Consider the following 27,848-nt stretch of genomic DNA (forward strand, 5'->3'; position numbering starts at 1 on the left):
GCAGTCGAAATCACCATTTCTATGGAGATGGTGGCATGCAATTCACAGCAGCTTTGTGGATCCTTAAAAGTGAATGAGCTGTCAGTTTCAGATAAGTTGCAGATAAGTAAATGCAAACGAAGTAGAAGAGTTAATCATAGTGACAGTGACTGTTGGTACAAAGATCAGAATTGTCATAAATGTTTTAAGAAGGGCTACACAGCACGAGTATGCAAACAGAGGGGCACTATAAGGAGAAAGAGAACGCAGTGTAAAGGAAATTCACAGCAACAAATGGATTATCCTAGAAAGAGACCAGTAAATCCATTTTATTGCAGGAGGTGTCTAGTGAAGCATCAAGTAATGAAAAGGATCACAGAATTAGCCTTGCATAAGCTGATCCAAGAAAGAGAGAAGTCACACATTAGTGTGAAACCTAAAATAGAAGGCAGAGAGTTAGAAATGGAGCTGGACACAGGTGCAGCAATGTCATTAATTTCAACAAAAATATATAGCAAATTATTGAGCCATGTGTCTCTGCAGACAACTAATGTGGTCTTGAAGACTTACACAGAGGAACCAATATCTCCTGAAGGAGTTATTAATGTGAAAGTCACTCTGAACAAGCAGTCAGCTGTTTTCCCATTATATGTTATAAGAGGAAATTATACACCCCTTTTTGGTAGGTAGTGGCTCAGAAAAATCAAGTTCAACTGGCAAGAAATAAAGTGAAATACAACTATATTAAGAATGTGTTCTACTTCCTATCATCGTGCTACCAATGGGTTTGCGGAACATTTTGTGAAAACTTTCAAAGGAGCTCTTAGGGCATCAAAAGGGTCTGCTTCAGTACAGCAAAGACTAGACACATTTCTACTCTTATATCGCAATACTCCAAATGCTACCATAAGTGAATTTCCAGCTATGCTTTTTATAGGTCTCAAATAATGCTTCTGTCTAGATGTGCTTAAACCAAATGTGGCTTCTACAGTGAGTCAGTCTCAAGATGTTCAACAATTGTACAGTAACCAGAAAACCAGACAATTTAATGTGGATGGCCCTGTGCTGGTCTGAGATTACCAAAGAGGAGTAAAATGGATGCCTGGAGTGGTAACATCCCAGCTGGCCCAGACTGCTGGGAGCAGTCTCCTACAGTGTAAAAGTTGGTGATGCAGAAGAATGGAAATGACATGTGGACCAGTTATTACACTACCAAGCAAAGGAAGTTGTTCCACAGATCACACAGCCAGAAGAGACACATTCCTCCAACTTGGCAACAATGTCACTCGCAACCTTAGGGAATAAGAAAGTAGACTCAGGGCATTCCCCTGTGGGAGAAGGCCCTGCCATTCCAGTCATGGTTTTTCAAAATGGTGAACCTCAGACATATGCAAATCCAACTTCCCTGGCAGAAAGCATTTACAGATGCTACCCTTCACAAGTGTCCAAGCCTCCAGATCATTTAAACCTTTAAATGTTATAATAGTAATAGAAACAGGACACCATATTCATGTATATATTTACCTTTAAGCAGACCTGCTCAGTTCTGGACATGGGACAGTGAACTACAACTTTTGTTTCAGTAGTTATTCTTATTTTGACTTGTTTATTCTTTGTGATGTTATAAATAAGTGGAAGGGAAATGTTATGTATTGAGATGACTGTAATAATATTTGGCAGTATTCCTAGGCAGCAAGTGGCACTGCAGTGGGGTTTGGGGGATATCTTTGTTAAAGTTTTGGAGCTCTCTCTTATTAAACACTATAGTTCAGTTAAAAACACAATTTTTGGCCTTGGTGTCTACTGAAACTCTGCGCATCGTCAGCCTCATATTACCAGACATAACAGATGAGAGAGAAGGTGGAGGGTGGTAAAATTGAAGCAAGGAGCATAGTAGCATGGTTGAGTGTTATGATGGGCAATTTGATTCACTTTACAAATTTTGTTCTTTTGGTCTACCCATTCAAATGAAAATACTTCGATTCATTTGATTCATTTAGAGTCTGGAGTATAAGGGAAGTCTGGGGGGAGGGGTCCAGTTTATTATGATTGCATCAGAAATGTATAATTTAATAATTTGCAAATTATTTTGATATAGATGTATGTATACACAGTATGTATATATTTTTAGCTATACTTACTGTATATATATATATATATATATATATATATATATATATATATATATATATATATATATAATATTTTGTATTTTAATTAATTATATATAAATATATTATTGAAAGTGTGATGAATGTGTGTTGTCAGTGCATATTCCACACAAGTTGGTTGTACAATGGATGAGAAAGAAAATTTCTGGAGTGAGTTCGATGAAGTGATGGACAGTGTACCCAATGGACAGAGAGTAGTGATTGGAAAGGATTTCAATGGACATGTTGGTGAAGTGAACAGAGGAGACGAGGAGGTGATGGGTAGGTATGGTGTCAAAGAGAGAAACAAAGAAGGTCAGATAATAGTGGATTTTGTGAAAAGGATAGACATGGCTGTGGTGAATACGTATTTTAAGACGAGAGAGGAACATAGGGTGACGTACAAGAGTGGTGGAAGATGCTCACAGGTAGATTATATTCTATGAAGGAGGGTCAATCTGAAGTTCAACTAGTAGTAAGGGTGGCAGAAAGAAGGGTGTTTGGCGTGACATCTGGACAGAGGAAGGAGGAAAAGGAAACCTGGTGATGGAATGGGGAAGTACAGGAGAGTATACAGAGGGAGAGGTTTGCGAAGAAGAACTGGGATAGTCAGAGACATTCAGAATGTAGACAAGAGTACAAGGAGATAAGGATAAGGCAAAGAGAGAGGTGGCGAAGGCTAAAGGAAAGGTGTATGATGAGTTGTATGAGAGGTTGAACACTAAGGAGGGAGAAAAGGACCTGTACCAATTGGCTAGACAGAGGGACTGAGCTGGCAAAATTTTGCAGCAGGTTAGAATGATAAAGAATAGAGATGGAAACGTACTCACAAGTGAGAAGGGTGCGTTGAGCAGAAAACTGGAAAGAGTACTTTGAGAGGCTGATGAATGCAGTGAATGAGAGAGAGAGAAGATTGGATGATGTGGTGATAATGAATCAGGAAGTGAAACGGATTAGCAAGGATGAAGTAAGAACACCTATGAAGAGGATGAAGAATGGAAAGGCCGTTGGTCCAGATGACATACATGTGGAAGCATGGATGTGTTTAGGAGAGATGGCAGTGGAGTTTTAACCAGATTGTTTAATGAAGTCTTGGAAAGTGAGAGGATCCCTGATAAGTGGAGAAGTGTACTGGTACTGATTTTTAAGAATAAAGGGTATGTGTAGAGCTGTAGTAACTACAGGGGGATAAAATTGATGAGCCACAGCATGAAGCTATGGGAAAGAGTAGTGGAAGCTAGGTTAAGAAGGGAGGTGATAATTAGTAAGCAGCAGTATGGTTTCATGCCAGGAAACACCACCACAAATGCAATGTTTGCTCTGAGAGAGTTGATGGAGAAGTATTGAGAAGGCCAGAAGGAGTTGCATTGCGTCTTTGTGGACGTGGAGAAAGAATATGACAGGGTGCCTCGAGAGGAGTTGTAGTACTTTATGAGGAAGTCGAGAGTAGCAAATAAGTATGTAAGAGTTGTACAGGATATGTACGAGGTGTAACAAGGCGCTATATTAGTGCCCGTCCCAACACAGATTGGACACGGGAGGCACGTATAAAATCACAAGACTTTTTATTTCTCTTCACCTGTGGGGCATGTCTTCCCCGTAATCCCACCAGGCACAACACAGTCCCAAACAATACACAAACGTAAATCACCACACTCCTTTCTTCTACCACCACTCCTCCGCAAGCTTTGTCTTCCTCCTCCCGACTCTGGTCCTTGAGTGGTAGTTGCTGGCTCCTTTTATGGCCCACCCGGAAGTGCTCCAGGTGCTTGATCACCTGTTTCCGGTTGCACTCCCGGGTGGGGCTGAAGAGTCATTCAGTTGGGCTCAAGAGCCCATGCAGCCCTCCCTGGTGGCCACCCCAGATCCCAACAAGGCTGCTGAGAACACCATCTCCCATTGAGCCCTGCAGGAGGCTGAGGCACCGCTCCAACCCAGGGGGATGGCCATCCAGCATCCAGGGGGAGGTATTGCACCGTCCAAGGCTGCTCCCCCTGAATATATAGTGAAGGTATATTCCGCCACAGAGGGAAGTGTGACAGTGGTGACGTCTGCAGTAGGAGTGAGAGATGCATTCAATGTGGAGGTGGGATTACATCAGGGATCGGCTGTAAGCCCTTTCTTATTTGCAACGGTGATGGATAGGCTGACAGATGAGATTAGACAGGAGTCCCCGTGGACTAAATTGTTTGCTGATGACATTGTGATCTGTAACAAAATTAAAGAGCAGGTTGAGGAGACCCTGAAGAGGTGGAGGTATGCTCTAGAGTTGAGAGGAATGAAGGTCAGTAGGAACAAGATGGAATACATGTGTGTAAATGAGAGGGAGGTCAGTGGAATGGTGAGTATGCAGGGAATAGGTGGATGAGTTTAAATTCTTGAGATCAACAGTACAGAGTAACAGGGATTGTGGAAGAGAGGTGAAAAAGAGAGTACAGGCAGGGTGGAATGGGTGGAGAAGAGTGCCAGGAGTAATTTGTGACAGATGGGTATCCACAAGAGTGAAAGGGAAGGTCTACAGGACGGTAGTGAGATCAGCTATATTATATGGGTTGGAGACGGGTGGCACTGACCAAAAAACAGGTGACAGAGATGGAGGTAGCAGAGTTAATGATGCTAAGATTTGCATTGGGTGTGACGAGGATGGACAGGATTAGAAAGAAATACATTACAGGGTCAGTTCAAGTTGGACAGTTTGGAGACAAAGTCAGAGAGGAGAGATTGCGTTGGTTTAGACATGTACAGAGGAGAGATGCTGGGTATATTAGGAAAAGGATGCTAAGGATAGAGCTGCCAGGCAAGAGGAGAAGAGGAAGGCCTATGAGAAGGTTTATGGATGTGGTGAGAGAAGTCATACAGGTGGTAGATGTAACAGAGAAAGGTGCAGAGGACAGGAAGATATGGAAAAGATAATCCACTGTGGCAACCCCTAACGGGAGCAGCCGAAAGAAGAAGAAGATATATAAATATATTATAGATTACATAATTGATATGATAATTCATTGCCATTGTCCTATTTTCATACACAAAGCATGAGAATGAATGCATAATTAAAATAAGTCATTTCGCAACAGGTTCAATTGAATAAAATAGTGCAACATATAATGATTCATTAGTGAATCAAATGAATGATAATCATTAAAGTGGTTCTGAAGTAGTGACTCATTCACGAATCAAATGAATGAGAAGTGTAAGACTAATTTTCAAGTAGTGATTCATTCAGAATCAAAAAGAGTGAGAATGAATAGACTGCTTGTTGGGTAATTAGTGAGTCGTTCACAAATCAAGGCAAATTCAGGCAGTTCCTGCACATGCGTCCTAAAGATGCTGATAACATGATGCATGAAATGCATGCGCTCAACTGATCGATTAGGCTCATGATTCAGTTCATACAGTATGATTCACTAAAAAGAGTTGTTCAAAAGTAACAAATCGTTCACAAATAGTTGGGTGCCTTTTTAACAAAATTTTGGCAAAAGGGAGAGAGAAAAACAGAAAGTGCAAAAGGTATCTTTTGGGTCAGAAAAAAAATGAGGAGAGCAGTGTTGATAGAGAGCAGACAGGGAAAGAGACTCAGATTCATCTACCATGTAATAACAGTCATTCTAACAGGAACTAGCAGCACCCAGTACACTGCAACGAAAAATGGAATAAACCTGGTACACCGTTGCAGTGTGTGACTGCCCACTTCAAGCCCTGATCTTCAGTAAAAAGATGAACAGAGTTACTAATTAAGAAAACACTCAACTCACTATAGGTATTTCATAAAATGTTTTGAAGTTTCGAAGTCTGACTATATGGAGTTTATGCTCTTCTATAATACGTTACTGTGACTGTCCGTTGGTCTGTCCAGGATTTTAAATCACCTGTAGCTTGCAAACCAATTGACCTGAAATTTGGAACACATATACTACGTGACCTCTACTATTCGCTTTTGGGGTGATGATTGACCTCCAAGGTCAAAGGTCAACCCAGGATGTCAAGGTCAAACATCAAATAACCTGTATCCTGAAATTTGGTACACATATACCATGCTAAAACTCTGCACTACAGCTTTATATTAAAAGCAAAGCATTTTGGAATTACTACTCTTTTTATTTTTATTTTATTATATTGTAGAATCAACTCTCAGCAGCAGGCTACAAGACGGCTGTGAGGCGCATGCGTACAGGCACAGTTCTCATCCATACCACCTTCCCCTACCTCTTCATATCTTAAATCATTCTTGAGGCAGATTGAAGACTTAAGTGTCAGCTTAAGTGAAAAATTAAGGAAAATGTTCTAAGTAATTGCAACACAAAAACTAACTTAATCAGTTATAACTCAAAAATATGCCGACGAAAGAAGAAAAGAAGTGAGCCACTAGGGTTGGAGAAAAGAAGAGCTGCTCAGGAAGCAGCAAGCGCATCAACCTCTGAGCAAACGAATGCTAAACGTACAGAGAAAGAGTATGAAAACTATGAAGTGCGCACTCAGCATTTACGACTGGCTGACACAGAGTGAAAGAGAATTGCTCGAGCAACTAAGAGCAAAGAATAAACCATACAATAAAGACAGGCTGACACTGAGCTAAAGAGAATCACGAGAGCAAATAAGATTGAGGAAGAGACTAATCGATGTCGGCAATCAGTGGTGAAACATGCCAGAATTGCAAAGGCAAATGAGACAGAACAAAATGCCATTCAGCGACGACAAAGAGGTGCTGATCACGTGAGAATAGCTAGAACGCTTTCAGTTAAGTGTATTCACTGCACATTATCATGCAGTGCACCGTTAATGGTATACTCTATAAAAAGTTATATTTTGCACTTTCTTGGGACACTTCCATTTGTTATCACACTTACTTTAGAAACCTCTTAATGAGAAATATAATACAGAATTCCCAATCTAAAGAAAATAATACCTTGTAGGGATGTGAACATTTTTTAACTGCATACAATATTTCTACTAAAAGTGTTACTATAAGCTATTTATTTTGCAAACGTCACCATGAATTTGACTCATTCAGTGCTACTTTTCAATGAGACATTTAGTGCTATAGCTACGCATATCAGACCATATTATTATCTTGAGTTCTGGAAATTAGAGTCCAACTCTATCACAAGATAAGTGTGTTTCTCTTAACAAATATAAAGTATTTAAAAAAAGAGTAAACAAATAAGCATTTTTAAAAAATTAAACAATCAATAACTTCAGAACTATGTAAATGTTTGTTGTTATATTGAAATTGTATTTACTACAGTCAAAATCAACAATAACAAACAAAACTGAATTGTAACAGTGTTTATCATATTAAGTAGCAGAATGCAATTATTATTATTAAAGAGTTTTCCAAACTTCTTTTACATAGGCATCAACTTGTCATAAATATTGGCCACAACATAAATAATAACCCAACAGTAACAACAACAACAATAATAATAATCCTCATACTAATGTAACATAGCAGACACAGACACAGAAAATGTATGCAGTGTTCCTCGTTCATTTTGACTGGCTGCATCTGTCCATGTGCTACTACAGTGCTAAAGATGAATTTGACTTTGATTCAATACTAAAAGAAATCTGCTGATCCATTTCCATAATTTTTGTGATGTTCATTTTTTGGTAGCAAGACAATGAGTAGAGATGCAATCTTGAGATAATGTGATTTGGTATTAAGAGAAACACAAAGAATAATCTTGTAGTAGTAACAAAATGACATAATTTAAATGAAAATTACTTTATGGTCTCAATGAGTTACTATAGTCATTTAACATTCACTGTTCACTTTTTAGCAGACTTTTTTATCTAAGGTAAATGACGTGATAACAGTATAGTATAATTGGGCAACCATTTCCATGCATGTTTTACAGAAATGAATTGTTAGGAATCATAAAGTTAGTTGCAGCCAGGAACTGAATCCCCATCATTGTGGTTTGATGTACCGCTTCTTAGCCAATACATCACACCGCCTGTCTTCATTTTCGACAAAATTAAAAATAAAGGTATACTTGAGATATCCTATAATACTTTTTATAAGCCTGAATTTTTCGAACACTTCTACTTTATGGAACAGTTATTTGAGATGACTTTAAAATAAACATGAACATTTTGATAAATTTGATCAATGGAAAATTTTCATACCTCTGAGATGCATACTATAGACCCCTGCCATTGTAAATTTATTGATTAGATGTTCATTTATCTCATCTCTATCATGGTGACAAAGCAGCATTTCAGCAGAATGATACATTCATTCATTATCATGTACTGTACATTTCTGGACCTGTCAAAAGTAATGTGGAGCTAGCTGATCAAGAAAGACAGTTACAGATATGACTGTTAAGCAGAAATGTTGTAATTTTTGTTACACAAACACTGTATTCATTACACTATGTAAGAATAATTTTGTTTTTCTTGAAGTTCTTCTTTGCATTTTTGTGGCAATAATATATGGGTGGGACTCTAGTCATTGTTTTGTTGTGCTGGGCTGTCCAACTTTCCAGTTCCTTCTAGCGTTTTTTGTTTTTTTCCCTGTTCACTTGAGATCTGTAGTTGGTCATCTAATGAATGCATTTATTTGTATCAAGTCAACAGTAGACTGGTTTCATGAACTGTTTCTGCCATGTGTTTGCTGCTGATTAAAAAAGGATGTCTCTAAAAGAAAATAGTTGATTTGATGAATTATATTCCAGATCAAACTAAATGTGTACTGTGGTGTTCCAGGTTGGGCATACATTTTCATTTTTTGCTATCTTAATATACAGAGTTTATGTTGTTAAGTGCTTGAAGATAAAAAATTATTTGTTCATATCCAAGGCCCAATTCTCTTGCTTGATGTTATAAATATGTGTATTACAGAGTAGTTTGCCAAAATGTCCTTCATTAAAGCCTATTTATTTTAGATGCATTATTGCTAAGTGTATTTTATTTATGTATATTTAAGATATGTGTCCCACCTCATTTTTGATGATGAGAAGACTGCTTCTTGGTGAAAATGTTAAATAAAGCATACAAAGTCTATAGTATGAGGTTATTCAAATAATTTTGAAGTGTTCTCACAGCTGTAGATTCCTAGAGCCTCATTCTTCCTCATAAAACATGCAAAAGAATTAATTTGTTCTCAAGACTTTTTAATGACCCTGTCCCAGATTGGTTCATAATAATGTATACAGGAAAAAATAATTCCTGATCCTGTGATACACTGACCTGGAACATTTAAAAACATGCACTGTCAGAATACGCATGCCAGAGAATAAAATTGCATTTAACAAATAAAAAGATAATTGGTTTCCAATTTGAAAAATCATAAGGAATAGTTGTTTTTATTATTTTACTTCACATTGCCATTTGATTGTCTGCTATGGTTAATTTCTAAGAATGTTTTTTTTTGTTTTTTTTACTATTGTTAGTAAAGCACATTTTCTAGTGCAAGACATTTCTGGTTGCCTCTTCACAGTCCACTTCTTTACAGACATTCAACTTTTTATAAAATATCTGTCTTCTCAGGCTTAAGTGTCAAAAGGACATCATTAACATCTGCTTCAACAAGGTTCCTGCTGTGCGCACATACCTGAGGCTGTAAACGCTGTACAAGTAGCAAGAGTTCTGTGTAAATTGATTGAACAGTCTATTAATAACAGCTACTATAAAATCCTCAATTTTCCTTCTAGAATTCTCTGTGGCCAAAACACCATAAAAATAATATCTGTTGCTTGAAGCATCTCTTCCTGTTCAGCACATGCATTCTTCAAGAAAAAGGCTTAGCTTCTACAGTAGGGACATGTTCCCAGGAGTCTTCAAATCAGTATTAATTATATTACCAATTCAATGTTCAATGTTTTTTTACCACAAGTTTCTAACAACAACATTGAAATACAGTATATAAGAATACATCTGTTTTAATATTTTAAAATAGATGAATACAGTGAAGATAAATTACATTTCACCTTCTTTGTTACAGTCATTTATTTGTAATTTAATTAAAACTTTATGTCAACAGTTTCTGAATTAATTTCTTCAACTATTAAATGCTCATTACTTTTGAAGCCTATTCCTAATGTTCCATATTTATTACATTATAGTCACTGCAGCTCTGCAGGACACCAAGTGGAAAACAAAGAGGGTTTAGAAAACAAACAGATGAATACCAACATATTGGTATTGTCTTTAAAATAAAACGTTTTTGCCCCTATTATTAAAATCCAAGCTGAACAACACCATTCAGCATTGCATTCTGAAATTGCCATTCTTATATTTAATCTGTGAGGTGTCATTTTTTTCATTTGTTTTTCCTTCATTTTGGTTTTATTTTATCATTTTGAGACTTGTCTATTGCTTTTACTGTATCTGCAGTATTTGATTCATTTTGTACTTTAGTTGTAACTTTTGGAATTACTTGACAGCAGAGATCACTATGAAAAGTAGTATGCAAATGTAAAATTGATTCATGGACCTCATGGCTTTCAAAGTCTAGGATTTAGAAGTTGGGAATTGTCTGTGTATATCTTCAACATGTTTGTATTTTGTATGAGTTTCTCCACATATTTTTCTTCCTATACCCCAAGGAGGTGCAGTTTAGGTTTATTCAGAATTCTATATGAGCTTGGTATAGGTATATGTGTATTCTCTGTGATGACACTGTGCTGTCATTCATGGCTGGTTACTGCTTTATCCTCAGTGCTGCCCTCCGTGACCTAGTATTGGAATCATATATTATAAATTAATAAAGTTAGTATAGGGCTGGTTCATTGTGCATCTGCAAAGAAAAAAAAGGCTAAAGGTTATTTTTATGATGAAAATGAAAGAAGTTAAAAGACACAATGTTTTGGCTATATAGCTTTCATCAGGGGTGTCCTTCAGTAAGCATTACTAAATACTAAGGATGGATAACAAAGGTTCATGTTAATTCTAAACTAAAAAGTAACAGTGAAATGCAAAAATATTTTGTCTGTAGAAGCTTTGTGCTATTTATAGTATTACATTCCTGAAGAAGTACAATTCCCAAATCACTCAGTACCTGCTTGGTAGTCCCTTTTACTGCTGGTAGGTTATCCACATCCTGAGGGCTTCTCATGTGTGGAAGTGGATAATCTCCTAGCAGTAAAAAGAGCTACCAATGAGGTACTGAGTGATATGGAAATTGTAGAGGAAGAAGTACTGTTTAGATTAAATAGGCTGAATCAAACAGATCACCAGAACCAGATAATGTTCTCCTCAATTTCTTAAAGAGGTTAGTTAGTTCATATATAAACCTTTCACACATATTTTTAGGAAGTCACTGCACAGCTATAGGCCAGTAAGCTTAACATGCATGTGTTATATGAATGTTGTTACAATACTGAGATTAATTGTCACTTTATCTGTTTAAACTGTATAAATTCATTTCTTTTCTGTAAGCATGCAGAGCTGAGACAGATTTAGCATAGAGTGTCTGTATTCAGAATTGCTGGGCCAAGCATTAGGATAAGACAAACAGGGACAGCTGGAGGACTGTCGTCAACCTGAAGGAGAACTGTGTGTTATAAAAACTTACTGTCTGATGTCAGCTAAAAGTTTGTACCCTTGTTTGGAAATGGGCTCTGTGCCATCTGGGGGCTTGCACGTGGAGAAATACTATAAAGCATCTTGGAGGATTGCCAGCCATTGGGAGACTTGACGCCCGGACTACAGGAGACTATGTCGACTTGGTCCGAGAAATCCTTCCAAACGCTGTGATGATGACTGCAAACTCCATACGCAAGGTCCCCACCCTTGGACTGAGTACTGTGGTGTGTCTTCCCCGTTAATTATGCAGCATAAGCCGTTATTAAAGAACTAGAATTATCCTAACTTGTCGTGTAAGCTTGTAACCGCCATTGCATGCTGAGTGGGGTAATACCATTTTACTTTATAATTCAGGTTAATTAAAACGCCACAATATAAAAGAACACATTTGCAGAGAGCAGATACCTCTCTTCAGGAAACAGCATGATAGATAATTTAGTGGAAGGAATTATTAAGGGAAATATTGAGCAATACATGGCAAGAACAGGGGTTTTACTGAACATACAGCATTGAATCAGAAGAGGGGGCTTTTTTTTTCTAACATGCTGGAATTATATGAGGAAGTAACAAAAGGATATGGTAAAAGAGGTGCCTATGATATTATTTATCTTAAGTTTCAGAAAACATTTGTTAAGGTCCCACGTGAGAGCTTGGGCATCAAAGCAAAAGAACTTGGAGTTCAGATTGTTGTTTGCTGATGGGTGCAAATTTAGCTCAGACACAGGAAACAGAGGGTTATGGTGCAAAGCACCCTATCAGAATTGGCTGATGTTGAGTGTTGTCCCTCCGGGGTCAATGTTAAGATCACTGCTGGTTTTCAAATATATAAATTACTTGTATAGGAATATAAATAGCAGGCTAGTTAATTTTTCAGATGATAACAAGCTAGGTGGACTGGCAGATAATATAGAATCTATTGACTCATTATAGTGCCACTGGGATAGCATACAGGCTTGGGCTGATTTATGGCAGATGAAATTTAATGTAAGTAAATGTAAAGTATTATACGTAGGAATTAAAAATGTTAGGTTACAATACAAAATAGGAGGTATGAAATTCAAAGTACACCTTATGAGAAGAATTTAGAATTCACATTGACTCATAACTATCAGCTGCCAGACAGTGTTCAGAAGCCATTAAGAAGGCTAACAGAATGTTAGGTTATATAGAATGATATATAGAGCACACGTCCAAGGAGATTATGCTCAAACATTATAATGTACAGGTGAGGCCTTATCTGGAGTACTGTGCACAGTTTTGGTCTCTAGGCTACAAAAAGACATAGCAGCACTTGAAAAAGTCAAGAGAAGAGCAACTAGGCTGATTCCAGGGCTACAGGGGATGAATTAATGAAGAAAGATTAAACGAGCCAAACCTTTTCAGTTTAAGCAAAATGAGACTGACAGCTGACATGACTGAAGTGCTGAAAATTATGAAGGGAATTAGTACAGTGGATCAAGACTTTCAAATGAATTCATCAAGAACACAGGGACACAGTTGGAAACTTGTTAAGGGTAAATTTCGCACAATCTTTAGAAATCTTTTCTTCACACAAAGAACCACAGACATATGGAATAAGTTACCAAGTAGTGTGGCAGACAGTAGAACTTTAGAGTCTTTCCAAACTCGATGTTATTTTGGAAGAATTAAGTGGGTAGGACTGGCATGCTTTGTTGGGCTGAACGATCTGTTCTTGTCCAGATTGTTGTAATGTTCTAAAGTGTCTAAAATCTGAACAATATAACCTTTTTTTCACATTTTACATGCATTGCTGCATGATTTTGTTTTACCGTTTATATACACGCAATAGCATTATCTTTCTTCAACTGCTGTTACAACATGGTATGCATTATCTTTTTTTAGTATAACACCAAAGCTCATCAGAAACATAAAATATACATATTTTTATGAATATTAATTATGGATTCAAATTTGTTTGGCATTCCTCAGTTACTGCCCATGATGCTTGCGTATGAAAATTTTCCAAAAATGCAACTGTACAAAATGTGTATTCACAGCATGCAGTAACTTGAATGTACAGTACAAAGCATTTAAATTGGATTGCAATTACTCCATATGTACCTTAAATGGATGTTGATGCATAAAATATAAATGTGCTTTAATTAACAATACTGATTAGACTCAAGTACTGCTGCTTATACTGTAGTTGAGAATGATTGTCTTTGCCCTACTGGTTCATTTTGCAATAAATATTTTGCCAAAACTGGCAATGCAGAGTGTGAGCTGCTACGTAGAGATCATTCTTTTATATGTGTTCTCTCACCCTTTTACCCTGATGTTGTTTCTTGTGATCAGCCTTTTAAAATGTTCATATTTATGATATGTTGGGCTTAGGTGTTAAAAAAAGTTTTTTCTAGTAAATCCCATTCCAGAAAGATTTGGGTATAATTATATACAGTATATGTACAACTGGCAACTACTGTGGGTGGGTTAAGTTGCTTAGGGCCAAACAGGGAGTGAGAGGTGGGAAATAAATCATTAGATTTTTATTTATTTTTCAAAGCCTTACTAAGCAAATAAGGTTGCTCAATTCTAAAAGATGCAGCAGGCTTTTTTAATGAGGTACATTCAGCTGCTTGCTTACACAGATATACCACACTTCTGCAAAAATGATAATCTAGTTAAATCTTATGGAAACACAAGCTGAAGTGTACCCATGTTATCTGGAAGTCTTATCCACTGTGACTCAGAGGGGCATAGATATGAAAACAAATGAAGAATTATTATTGTTTTTACCCAACTGAAGAAAGGAAGGGTATATACTTCTAAATGATGTGCATTTGGATTACTGGCTTAATTGTATTTGATAATGTGTAATAGCTGAAATCAATGAGTTGTGAATTGCAAAATCATCGCCTTGTGTAAAACTCTCCTCCATCGACTGGGTTGCATTCCAGAACCCCCCGCGAAAGGTGAAAATCCGCGAAGTAGAAACCATATGTTTATATGGTTATTTTTATATTGTCATGCTTGGGTCACAGATTTGCACAGAAACACAGGAGGTTGTAGAGAGACAGGAACGTTATTCAAACACTGCAAACAAACATTTGTCTCCTTTTCAAAAGTTTAAACTGTGCTCCATGACAAGACAGAGATGACAGTTCCGTCTCACAATTAAAAGAATGCAAACATATCTTCCTCTTCAAAGGAGTGCATGTCAGGAGCACAGAATGTCAGAAAGAGAGAGAAAAGCAAACAAATCAATAGGGATGTTTGGCTTTTAAGTATGCAAAGCACCGCGCGGCACAAGGCTGTTGAAGGCGGCAGCTCACACCCCCTCTGTCAGGAGCAGAGAGAGAGAGAGACAGAGAAAAACAAACAATCAAAAATCAATACGTGCCCTTCGAGCTTTTAAGTATGCGAAGCACCGTGCAGCATGTCGCTTCACGAAGCAGCTGCACAGAAGGGAGCAACATGAAGATAATCTTTCAGCATTTTTAGACGAGCTTCCGTATCGTCTAGGTGTGCGAACAGCCCCCCTGCTCACACCCCCTACATCAGGATCAGAGAATGTCAGCGCAAGAGAGAGAGAAAGAAAAGAACGTTGGGTAGCTTCTCAGCCATCTGCCAATAGCGTCCCTTGTATGAAATCAACTGGGCAAACCAACTGAGGAAGCATGTACCAGAAATTAAAAGACCCATTGTCCGCAGAAATCCGCGAACCAGCAAAAAATCCGCGATATATATTTAAATATGCTTACATATAAAATCCACGATAGAGTGAAGCCGCGAAAGGCGAAGCGCGATATAGCGAGGGATTACTGTTGTTCTCATTCATCCACTCCTTTAATTCGCTAACACAACTAATTAAAGTCAACATCTGAGAAACTTCATTTGATTTAAAAGAAAGGTATAACTGGGTGTCATCTGCATATGAGTGAAAATTAACATTAAGATTCCTAATGATAGATCCCAGTGGAAGCATGTAAAGTGAAAACAGTAAAGGTCCCAGTACTGAGCCCTGCGGGACACCATATTGAACTTCTGTGTATAATGATGGAGTACTGTCAGCACATTTCTTTACATATTGGAATTCGATTTGATAAGTAAGAACTAAACAAAGCGAGAACAGTGCCTGTAAGCCCAACATCATTTTTTAGCCTGTGCAGTAAAATAGAATGGTCAATGGTGTCAAATGCTGCACTTAAGTCCAACAACATAATTACAGTGGAGTTTCCTTCATCAGAGGATATCAGAATGTCATTTACAACCCGCATTAGTGCTGTTTCTGTACTATGACCAGTGCGAAAACCAGACTGGAACTTCTCAAATAAATTGTAATGCATAAGGTGTGTCTGAAGCTGACTGGCGACTACTTTTTCTAGTATTTTAGAGAGAAACGGTAGATTTGAAATAGGCCTATAATTATTTAGTATGTGTGGGTCTAGGTCTGACTTTTTAAGTAATGGTTTAATGACTGACACTTTTAGTGTATCAGGTACTGTGCCATGCAATAATGAACTACTGATAATGTTTAGAATAGGCGCTGCAAGAACATCCATTGCACTTTTTACTAGTTTTGTTGGCACTGGATCTAGGAAACAAGTAGTGGGCTTCATTTTAGAAATTAAAGTTAAGTCTTCCTGCTCAGTTACAGGATTAAAATTACTAAAGTGCTGAGTGCAATGTGAGACAGTGTCTGCTAAGCTAGTATTTGGTTTGTACTGTGATGCTGAAATCTGGGATCTTATATTTTTAATTTTCTCATTGAAAAAGTTCATAAAGTCTGTACTGCTAATATCTGTTGGTATTTTGCACTGTTGATCTGAATTTCCATTTGTTAATTTAGCCACTGTTCTAAACAGTACCTGAGGATATTTATTATTGCTATCTATTAATGTAGAATAGTATTCTGAGCGAGCTTTAAAGAGGGCTTTTTTATATGTATTAACACTCTCTGTCCATGCAATTTGAAAGACATGTAGCTTTGTTGTTCTCCATCTGTGCTCCAGTTTTCGATACTCTAATTTAAGAGCTCAAGTGTTTTCATTAAACCAGGGAGAGTTTCTATGTGCTTTGATCACTTTTGTTTTAAGGGGAGCCACTGCGTCCAGAGCATCTCTCAAGGTCACATTATAATGTGATGTTAGCTGATCTAAATTGTTTTCCACGTTTATATTTGATGTTAACTGATCTAAATGGTTTTCCACAATTACACTCGACTTACTCAAAGTATCTATAAATTTTGAAGCAGAATTACAATCTAGATGTCGCATTGTCTTTGTTTTAATCTGGGAGTGTGTTGGCAAGGGCAGGACTAAATCAAATGTAATTAAGTAGTGATCGGAAATAACTTCATTTAATGGAGTAATATTTAAATTTTGAATTTCAACTTTGTAAGTTATAATTAAATCTATGTGTGGTTATGATTATGAGTTGGACCTTTGACAATCTGACAAAATCCTACTGAATTTAACAAATAAGTAAAACATTTGCTAAAAGTGTCAGTTTCCACATCAATGTGTACATTAAAATCCCCCATCAGTACTACTTGATCATAATTCGTAGCCAAATCAGATAGAAGGTTGCTAAATTCAGTCATGAACAATGAATATGGCCCTGGTGGTCTGTAGACTAGCACTATAATTGTGTTGGAATCTGTTGTAATATTTAAAATGAATGCATCAAAGGATGTAAAGTTGCCTAAATTCTTAGAAGTGATTTGCATTTTGTTACAATGAATTAATCCAAGGCCTCCTCCTCGACCAGAATTTCTAGACTTATGAAGGAACGAGTATCCATCTGGTTACGCCTCAGCTAGGGGAACAGTGTCACATTTACTAAGCCAGGTTTCAGTGAGAAGACACAGATCAGATTTTGTACTTAATATAATATCATTTACCAAAACAGCTTTAGTGCCAAGAGAGTGAATGTTCAATAAGCACTTTTTAAAACTGTATGCTTCTTTCTGAACTGGTGATATATTTTTTGTTTTAATTTGAAGTAAATTTCTATTACAGATGCCCCTGCTGGAGGGTCTGGTTTTATCCCTTGGTCTAATTATACACCTTATTTTTTGGTTATCAATTAATTTAAGGTTTGTATCAAGACTAAATTTACTGGATGCACCATGACAAGGATTGAATAAATTGAAGATGCATCAGATTTGAATTAAACAGGAGTCAATTCTGTGTTCTGTGACAGACCAGGGGCCTCATGTATAACGCCGTGCGTAGAACTCACACTATAACATGGCGTAAGCACAGAAGTGGGAATGTGCGTATGCACAGAAAAATCCAGATGCAAGAATCTGTGCGTACACAAACTTTCACGTTCTTCCACTACATAAATCCCAATCAGCGTGAAAAGTAACGCACGTGCACGCGCCTTCTGTCCCGCCCCAACTCCTCCCAGAATTATGCCTCTTTGAATATGCAAATCGATATAAATAGCCTTCTGTGAAAAGACAATGGGAAAAGCACGGGGGAAAATATAAGAATTTCAGCGAATACCAAGTGGAGGCAACGGAAAAACGTACTATTTGTTGGTTTAAACAGTGATATAATCAACAAAAGAAAGTTGATCGAGTGACATAGTGTTGGAGAAACTCGAAAGCTCAAGTTCACAAAGTCGCACAGTGCCCGAAATAAAAAAGAAGTTGTCACATATCAAAGTCGGCATGAAAAGGCGACTCGTAGCGGACCATCTGAGTGTCATATGAAAGCTTACAGAGAAAAAAAATAGGCACACAGTGGGAAAAAATCACGAAATGTCAACTTTAATCTCGAAATTTCCACTTTAATCACGTAGTTTATTTTGTCATTAAAGTAGAACATCATAAACTTCATCATAAAATCGTTTAATTTACTAGTTTCTCAAATCCCATCGTAACTAAAGTAGGACATTAAATGCTTTGTTCTGTATTTGATCTTCTATGTGCTCTATGTGTGTGAATCACTACCTGCTTCCGTTCTTTCTCTTTCTCCGACAGGACACAGAATCCATTACATTCGTGATATTACAGCTCTCTGAATAATTAAAATACTGAGATGACATCTTTTTCGTGATGATAGGAATGAAAGCATGTTATTAAACATGGGTACACGGTGGCGCAGTACTTGTTCATATCTCACGCATGAGGCTTGCTGCGCCATGCGAGACCTTCGATGAAATAATTTAATACAGAAGTACTGTCTCTTTCAAACGTACTAACCTCCAATTCCTGTCCTTACTTTTCTTTCTCCAAATACCCAATCGCCACACAATCAGCTCTGTAATAGACGTTAAGCCATCTGTAAGCTTAGAATGCCGATTCTTCAAAACTTTTAAGGAACATTGAAATATCTTCGTAGTACATGTTTAATTATTCTATCTGTCTATCCTTCCAGTGTCGCGTCAGCACCAGCAATAATGCAGCGCAAGGCAGGAGCTATCCGTGAACTAGCTATTGCTGCGGCACCGTGTCCTCACATATTTAATTATTAACAATACAGATTATTTAAATGAAGTTAAAGTTTTATCTGTATACTGTAAGCAACATATTTTGCTGCATTTCATCTTAAAAATGATATCGTCATCATACGCGCTTTATAAAGTGGCGCAGGTTGTGCAATATTATAACTGTAGTGCAAGTTTACAGTGGGGTAATTGTACTTATAAGTACAAACAATTCTACAAGGAGCACTTGATGGACTGATTGACTGTGTTTATAGTTTTTGGAATGAAACTGTTTCTTAACTGCGAGGTCCGTACAGGAAAAGCTTTGACGTGTTTTGCCGTGAGTGAGGTAGTGTGTGCTTGAAACTGTATACCGATAATTCTCTTTCCGATCAGCTGCTGCTGTGATTCCCCACTCAGATACAGTGATATAAATACTCCGAGTGGTGCAGTGAGAGTAATATGGAAAAAGATGATCCTCTGTGGCAACCCTTAACGGGAGCAGCTGAAAGAAGAACAAGATGCAGTGAGAGTAACAACGCTAAAGCAGTTATGGTATTTAGAATACTATGGCTATTCCCTGGACCATTATATTGCTACAGGTTAATTACAATCAGATGCATTACACTAATAAACAATATGCAGTTAATTTCAGTGTATTTATAAAGCCGCGTCAGGAATGTAGGTCTAAGAAAGAAAGGGTAACCACACAGGAACAGTAGCACTGCTTTGACGCTGGGTGCCGCCAGTCTGCAAAACCGAGCGGAGAAATTGCATACGCCAGGGTATGAGGTACCATGGAAATGTGCGTTGCTTTACGCCAAGTTTAGGTTTTATACATCGCGATTTGACCGTGCTAACATTCGTACGCAACATTTCTGTGCTTATGCACTGTTTATACATGAGGCCCCAGCTCTGTAACATGCAGTTGAGACTGCATATGAAGTGGTGTGTGTATTTCTGGTCACTATATTACAAGAATAATAAAGCAGAGCCTAAAGGTGTTTAGAGTAGTGCAACTAAATACATATGTGGATTACAGTATATGGCATGCTTTAGTCTCTCAGAGTCTGAAAGAACTGAACCTAGTTAGCCTTTAAAAGGCGAAATTGCATACAGGCTTAAAGAAGGTTTGCAAAATTTCAGAATTCAATCAATAAAGTTGATCTATTATAGTCTTTTGTTAAAGAGTGACTTATGTCCTTAAGGGTATCACACTAAACTCAATGGAAGTCCATTAAAGACAGTAACCAGGAAACAATTTATCACATAAGGATGTCCTTGGAATCTTGATCAAACTTTTTAGATATCTAGTTCACAACTTAAAAACAACTACAAATATTCAAACAAGTTAGAAATTTGTAAACAGCACAGGAGATGGCACCTGGGTCTGGGAGTAATGCCATCCTGCCTAAATTAGTATAATTTTTTTATTTCAATTTAAGAGTCAGTGTCTAGATACCTACTAACATTATCTCCTTTCTGATTGATATGTTAACCCACAAATAAAACCAAATTGTGTTTTTGTATCCAAAAACTTTTATAGTTGATAAATAAAATGTCAAAGTGACCAGATGTTCAGTATTTCCCTACATAATCTCAATTACCAGACCTGATTTTGGTGTCCTAATTTATTCCTTAAAAGTCTTTAATAGTCTAGTATTTAAGACAGTTCTGTTCAACAGAGACAACACCTGACCTACCTGATTTCTATGACTGTAAACTTCATGCTCTTTAAACAGTGATAGTCCTATGTCAGTTATTGTCTTTTAGCCATATAATACCCTACGTAGGATTGCTTTCACTTAAAAATGTAGTGTACAGACAGAATATAATAAGCTCAGAATCTCACACAAAGAAATTTAAATTCTGCTTTTATAAATCGTAGTCTATTTGTCAGTGTTACTGTCAGTAACGCTGATGACTGGCTTTGATATGAAATGTAAGGTTACTAGTGTGTGTCCTATGAAATCCTCTCCTTTCTCTTCTGTTGTCATGGCTGGCTTGATATATAGCACATTGCTCCAAAGTGTACTAATAATATAGCCTTTAAGTTCGAATAGCTGTGTAGAGCATTCCTGTAGTTCTTTGTTGTTGCCTTATACAGTATGTTAGCAGTGCTATTCGAAGCAAAAATATATGGGTGTGTATTCTAAAACTGGCTTTATAAAGTAGCAGAGAATTTGAAATATATGTAAAAATTATTACAGATTTTATAATTATAAGACATCCATCTGAGTAACCATCACATATTTGTTCTGAGAAAATCTGGTTGTCCTGTCAATAACAAGATTTTGTGATGGGACTGAGTGTTCTGTGACATGCCTGAAACATTTCATGGTGGCTATGAAACAGATTTCACTCTTTTGATTTTCCTAAAAAGCTTACTAGTTTTCTTTTGCTTAACTATAGACATATGCAAAAGTACACTCATTTTCATATTCCATGCAAACAGAATAGTAAAATTGATTGATGGTTCCAGACAAATTGTGAAGATAGACCTGGAATTAACAAACTTTGCTTTTCAACAAAACATCTTTTTAATGTTTATTGGATAAAGTTTTTTAATTGTCACATTCAAGGAAGTAATGACCACACCTTAAATATGTTTTTTCCTCCAATAATTGTAACCCATAAAAAAAACTACAGTGAAAGAGGTAACCAGAAAGTCTTGTTTTAACCCCTGAGTTTATATGCTTAGCTGGTTATATATTGTACATGTGTTACTTTGACATTATGAGGAGCTGTTTAGGAAAACAATATTGGTTCATAAATATATAAATTGGTTCGGACACATATACTGGATCAAATGCAATGGTTTAAATATATACATTGGTTTGGATGCATCCGTTCAGGTATATACATTGACTGAGGTACATTGGTTGAGATATAGATATACATTGGTTTGTATAGATCTGTTCTGATGTGTGTGTATATATATATATATATATATACAGTGGACCCTTGACTTACGAACTCAATTCGTTCACGAGGGCTGGTTGTAACTCTAGTTGGTTGTAAGTCAAGACTATTTTTCCCTTAAAAAATAATGGAAATACCCATAATGCATTCCGAACCCCCAACAGCAACACTTACTTAACCTTTTCATAATAAAAAAAAGAGTTGTATAATGTGCATAATTTACCAAAACACAAATAATTTTTCTAATGTACTAACAAAAAAGTTATAAAAAGTGCCTAGTCTACCAGAAATAACAATTTCATACTGTACTCACCATTTAATTTGACATCTTTGGGCTGCAGGAAGGGAGGAGGAGGAGAATGAAATGGAAGGTGGTTATTGTTTGGAAGGAGCCTCCTTATACAAATCTTTTCTTTGTAAAATTGTCGAGATGGTGGATTTCGACATGCTGTACATATTAGCGAGATCGGTCACACGAACACCACTGTCATATTTCCGCACAATGTCCTTCTTCGTTTCGATTGTGATCGCTTTCTTTACCTTCGTTACCTTCTCTTCCTTCCTTAGCAATTATCGAAAAAAATTATATAAATCACTTCACTGACCGAAATTACGTCCACAAACACATGTATCTGGGCTCCGACTGGCGCTTACAAACGCTCTCAGCTGTTTGTTTACAATCGCGCAAGCGGATACACGTGACCGCATTCAGGTCGTAATGCAAGATGTTGGTTGTAAATCAAAACAAAAATTTTGGTCGTAAATCAAGTTGTTCGCATGTCAGGCCAGTCGTATATCAAGGGTCGACTGTATATATATATATATATAGATATACATTGGTTGAGTTACGTTGGTTTTTTATATGTACTTTGGCTGGAATACATCCATTCCAATATATACATTGGTTGATATATATAGTATATATTGATTGATATACATACATTGATTATCAACAGAGACATCCATCGAGATATATACATTGGTTTTGATACATCCATTTAGATATATAGTTTGATTCACATACTGTATATATGTTAGTTTGAAGAGAATGGTTTTGATTTACAGGCTGGCACAGTATAGCCATCTTAATTTAGCATCTCCATTTAGCTTCATCTTTGCTTCAACATTATTGTCATTATTGTTCATACTTTATACAAGGAGCATATGCCTGTCAGGCGCATTTTATTTTGCAAACTGTCTTGGTTTGGGGGATCTTAATTTCAAAGCACTTCTGTTTTTTTTTTCATTATTTAAAACACTTGAACAGATCCTCACCTCCTCGCCGTGCTCTGTCTCTCCCCCAATTGTCCTGCCCACTTCTCTCGCTCCCATCACTCTCAAAAGCTGAGGGATTAGAAACCATTGATTACAGCTGCTGCACATTCCTTTTTCCACTCCATGAAACATTAGCTTATCATTGATCAAAAACCACATGGTGATTTCTGGTATTCCTTATTGGCAGCATTTCATTGAAGGACAGTCTACGTCAGGAAGGCTAAGAGTTCCATTTGCTGAAAGGACAACCTTCTTTATGAAGGAAAACACTGGAGTGGTTTGTTTTCTTGTGAATGCTGATCAGTGATCAGGAATGCAGAATAATCAGAATATTCTGGATTCACAAATAACTGATGCTTTAACTTTTTTTTATAGTTAAGCTGCCCAGCAAACACACACACACACACACATAAACTCACACATCATCAGACGCTCACACTGCTGATTAAGTGAGCTTTCTCTCGTGTTAAGGACTACTACATGCCCAGAACATTACATTCCTTTACTCGCAAGGCATGAGATCACAAGAGAGAAGTCAGCTTTAGTCTATGGATTTCACATATGCAAAAATATCTTACCTTAAGCACATTCTTGATTAAAAAAAATCTTAAAGCTATTACTTGTCTGAATACTTTTGAGCGTAGCATACAATAGATAGATGAGCCGATTTTATTAACTTCACTTAATAGTTAAAATGCCCACCTCCTGCACAGAACATCAGTTATTTGTGAAGCAGGAATAATCTGATCATTCTGAATCACTGAAGAAACTGCGCTCCTTGATTTTTCTGTACACAAAGCATGTCCATACTTTATTCCTTCCTGATCTAGAATACTCTTAAATGAACACTGCCTATAGTATAAGGAATTAACAGAAATCACAGTGTGGCTTTCCATTAACGTTTCATGGGGAGAATACAGAGGCATGCAGAAATATTCAGTCCCCTTGAAAGTCAGCATAATTTTCTGCATAACAAAAGATTTATACACATATTTATCCATTCAGTATTTTAATGTGAACTCTTATGCTGTAACAATATATTTACAAAGTCAAAATAAACCATTTTCTGTAAATATACTTTGGAAATGTATTGTTGCAGCATAAGAATTCACATTAAAATTACTGAATGAATAAATATGTGTATAAAGCTTTTGTGATGCAGAAAAATGAGAAGACTTTCAAGGGGACTGAATACTTCTGTACACCACTGTAAGTGATCACCTGTGACAGATACAAATATAAAAGGAAAAAAAATATAAAGTGCAGGGTGTGTGGATGCGATTTCTCTGTGTAAAGTCAGAAGAAAGAAAAAAAATGGAGACTGTGATTGAGATATTTGGAAGGTCAGCTATGGAACTGCTGCATTCAGTTAGTCAAGATCATCTAATGATGATTTCTGTTATACCTGACTGGCAGTGTTTCATTTAAGAGCAATCCAAATCAGGAAGAGAAGGGGAAACTGGAGCTGCATGGTTGCTTCTGAATGCTGATCAATAATTAGAAATACAGAATGATCATAATATTACCGCTTCACAAATAACCAATGTTTTCTCTGTATTTTACAGTATAAACTACCATCCCCCAAAATGTAAGCATCATTAGATGCACATATCAATGATTAAGCAAGCAATCTCTTGTGTTAAAGAGAGAAGGGCCAAGTAAATATCCAGAGTGGTTAGTATAATCCTTTACTTTGTAGGAAGAGAAAGGGCATTCTGGCTGAATCAGAGGCTGTTCCACACAAGCTAAGTGGCCAGTGGTGTAAGGAAATAAATTTTTATCCAGCAGGTATATTTGATTGAACAGACTGGAAAGAGCCAAGGACAGGGATTGGTTCCAACCCATGTACACTAGGTGGCAGTGGTCCTCATATGGTAACCCAATCGGGACACCTGCAGGAATGGAGTCCAGACATGTAGTCCTGTCAGACTCCCTGGGAATTGATAGAGGGCTGTGTCGGGGAAGTGCTTCCTCAGGGATGCAGCATGACACCGGAAACATTCCCAGGTCCAGCATAAAAGGAATCTGCTGCTTCACCTCAGGGAGTCAGTGTCGGGCAGTAGCAGGCTACACTCAGAGGTAAAGAAAGAGGAAGAATTGTGTGATATGTGATTGTGTATTATAATTCTGGCTGATTACTGGAGCGAAGAAGTGTCTTGTGAGAATAAAAATCCTTTATTTTATTATAGTAACGTGTGATGTATTGCTGTGTTTTGGGTTTGGGGCTCAGTGGAGCCCCCTTATGGTCACAACTTGCAAGGCATGAGATTATGAAAGAATTCAATCGGAAGAAATTCAGTCATTTAGGTAGTTTGGCTGAACTTCCCTGCTTGATCAAGGGTGTTGTCATTTCCTAGTTTCTCTGAAAGTTTACCGTTGCTGTAAGTATACATACATTTCCACATCATGTTTTCTTTTAGAAATCCTAACATTTGGGTGGAAAGTTGCATTCATAGATTTTGTGCATAATTCTGTGAGTATTCAAGTTTTATAAATTTTACAGCTGAGTATGCATGTTCTCCCCATGTGTTTGGGTAAAATTTTATTGAACCCCTCATACAAATGAATGTTAGGTTAATTGATGATTCTAAATTGGCCTCATGTGATGGAGTATAAGTGCACCCTGTGAAGGAAAATCACCCTTCTTAGAATTAGTTCCTACCTAACACCCTCTTCAGGCATAATCTGCACTAGATTAGGTATAGTACGTTTAAAAATAAATGGCTGGTTCATACAGCTTTTTTAGAACTGTCATTCTAACGTGCAGTTGAAAATGCTGTAAATGGTGACATTTATACCTGAAAATATGTTTCCCTTTTCTTTTTCCTTTAGATCTGCATATTGGAGCGGCAAATATTTGACTTTTTAGGATACCAATGGGCACCGATACTAACAAATTTTGTCCACATCATCACAGTGATACTTGGTCTCTTTGGAACAGTTCAGTTCAGACCTCGATATGTAACTGGGGTAAGTAAAATATTCTTGTATAATAAATACATGTAAATGTAAATAAATGTGTCAAAATCCAAAAATTGCCTTGACACTATTAATATAAAAATATACAATATGAAACTTTAATTTCAGTGTAAAATAAACTATAATTTAAAACAGATACCATATCTTTATTCTATATATCCAATTTATTTATTTATTTTAAGCATATATTAAAATTCACTAACCAATCTAAGTGTTAAAAGCCTTACACAGTGGATCAAGGAATGGAAGGTCATGTAAGGGAAATTATGCTGTGTTTATGTGCAGGGTCTATTCCTCAGAGGATACCTGCCTACTATTATTTTATCCATCATTATTAAAAGAAGCACCAGTACATTATTCAACGGCTTTTTTGATACATTTTTTCTTAACTTTCAATGCCTTACACTCTGCTCACCTTTTAATGAACTGTCCTGGATTGGTCTTTTCTCTTAATATGTGCAACTATATTAATGTGGATAAGTGTCAGGATCTATGCATATTATATCATTTTTATTCTGCTTTTCTTTTATTTGCCATTTTTACTAATTGTTTTGGTGGTTTATTGATCCTTTCGTACAGTTAGTTTATGTTTTCAGGCTCATGGAAACATGTGTTGAATGGGTACAGTGTCGATCAAGCAATAATATGCCTCCAGCATTGATCCCATGTATATGTGCACTGGTGTGTAGCGTTATTGCAGCCTCTTTTTATAAAGTAATTGCCAGGTGGGGAAAGATGCTACTCATTTGTACAATTATTTAATTTTGAAAAATCAAAGAAAGAAATGTGTTTTTTTTGAAGGAAACACAAGTTTGAGCCTTAAAATGTTTAATGAAAAAATAAGGAAATAAATTAAAATCTAAGTGTATTTTTCAAATTAATTTCAATGAAGTAACATAGTATACGATCAAGCAGATAAAATTTGCAGGATTTCTGCAACAAATTACCTCAAAATCAATTTAGAAAGTATACCAAAGAAATAAAAACAAAGAAAAAAAAACATGAAAAAAAAAGAAGAATTCAACCCCCATCTGAGGGAAAGAGAAAAGGTTCAGAGCCAAAAGCAGTAAAAAAAAGCATCTTTTTTCTGTACACGAATGCTTAATCTAAATTTTTTTATTAATTCTTGCCATGTTTTAGAAAATTTTTGGACAGATCCTCTAAGCGAGAGTTTTTCCAATTTCAAATAATTTAGAACATCAGTTACCCACTGAGATATAAAAGGTGGATTGGGATTCTTCCATTTAAGCAAGATAAGTTTACGTGCTAGTAGTGTGGTATAAGCTATTACAATCAATTTGTCTTTCTCTACTTTAAGCTCCTGTGGGAGTACACCAAAGATAGCTGTTAATGGGTCAGGAGTGATTGTAACTCCAAGGCTATCTGATAAGTATTTAAAGATTGTTGTCCAAAATTATGTTAATTTTGAGCATTTCCCCAAAATGAATGGTCTAGTGATGCTGAAGCTAGATGGATCTTGTCCAGGATACATCTTGGACAATTCTTAACAAGCTACTGTAAATGTGATTCATAAAAGATTTTAAATTGAATTATTGAGTGGTTGGTGCATATAGAGTGTATTCTGTATATGGCTGACTTCAGCTCCTTTCCTGAGAT

General features: G+C 36.7%; 1 protein-coding gene across 2 annotated transcripts in view; it reads left to right on the plus strand.

Annotated features, from left to right (window-relative positions):
- The window catches only part of nkain2 (sodium/potassium transporting ATPase interacting 2), a 1,184,136-nt gene that overhangs the window by 543,416 nt on the left and 612,872 nt on the right, over window positions 1-27,848 (plus strand). For both annotated transcript variants that reach the window (XM_028797243.2, XM_051924104.1), the window contains exon 2: window positions 26,085-26,222. In XM_028797243.2, the coding sequence (XP_028653076.1) occupies window positions 26,085-26,222 (138 nt within the window). The remainder of the gene's footprint in view (window positions 1-26,084; window positions 26,223-27,848) is intronic.

The sequence above is a fragment of the Erpetoichthys calabaricus genome, chromosome 3, assembly GCF_900747795.2.
Source record: "Erpetoichthys calabaricus chromosome 3, fErpCal1.3, whole genome shotgun sequence".
Taxonomy (NCBI): Eukaryota; Metazoa; Chordata; class Cladistia; order Polypteriformes; family Polypteridae; genus Erpetoichthys; species Erpetoichthys calabaricus.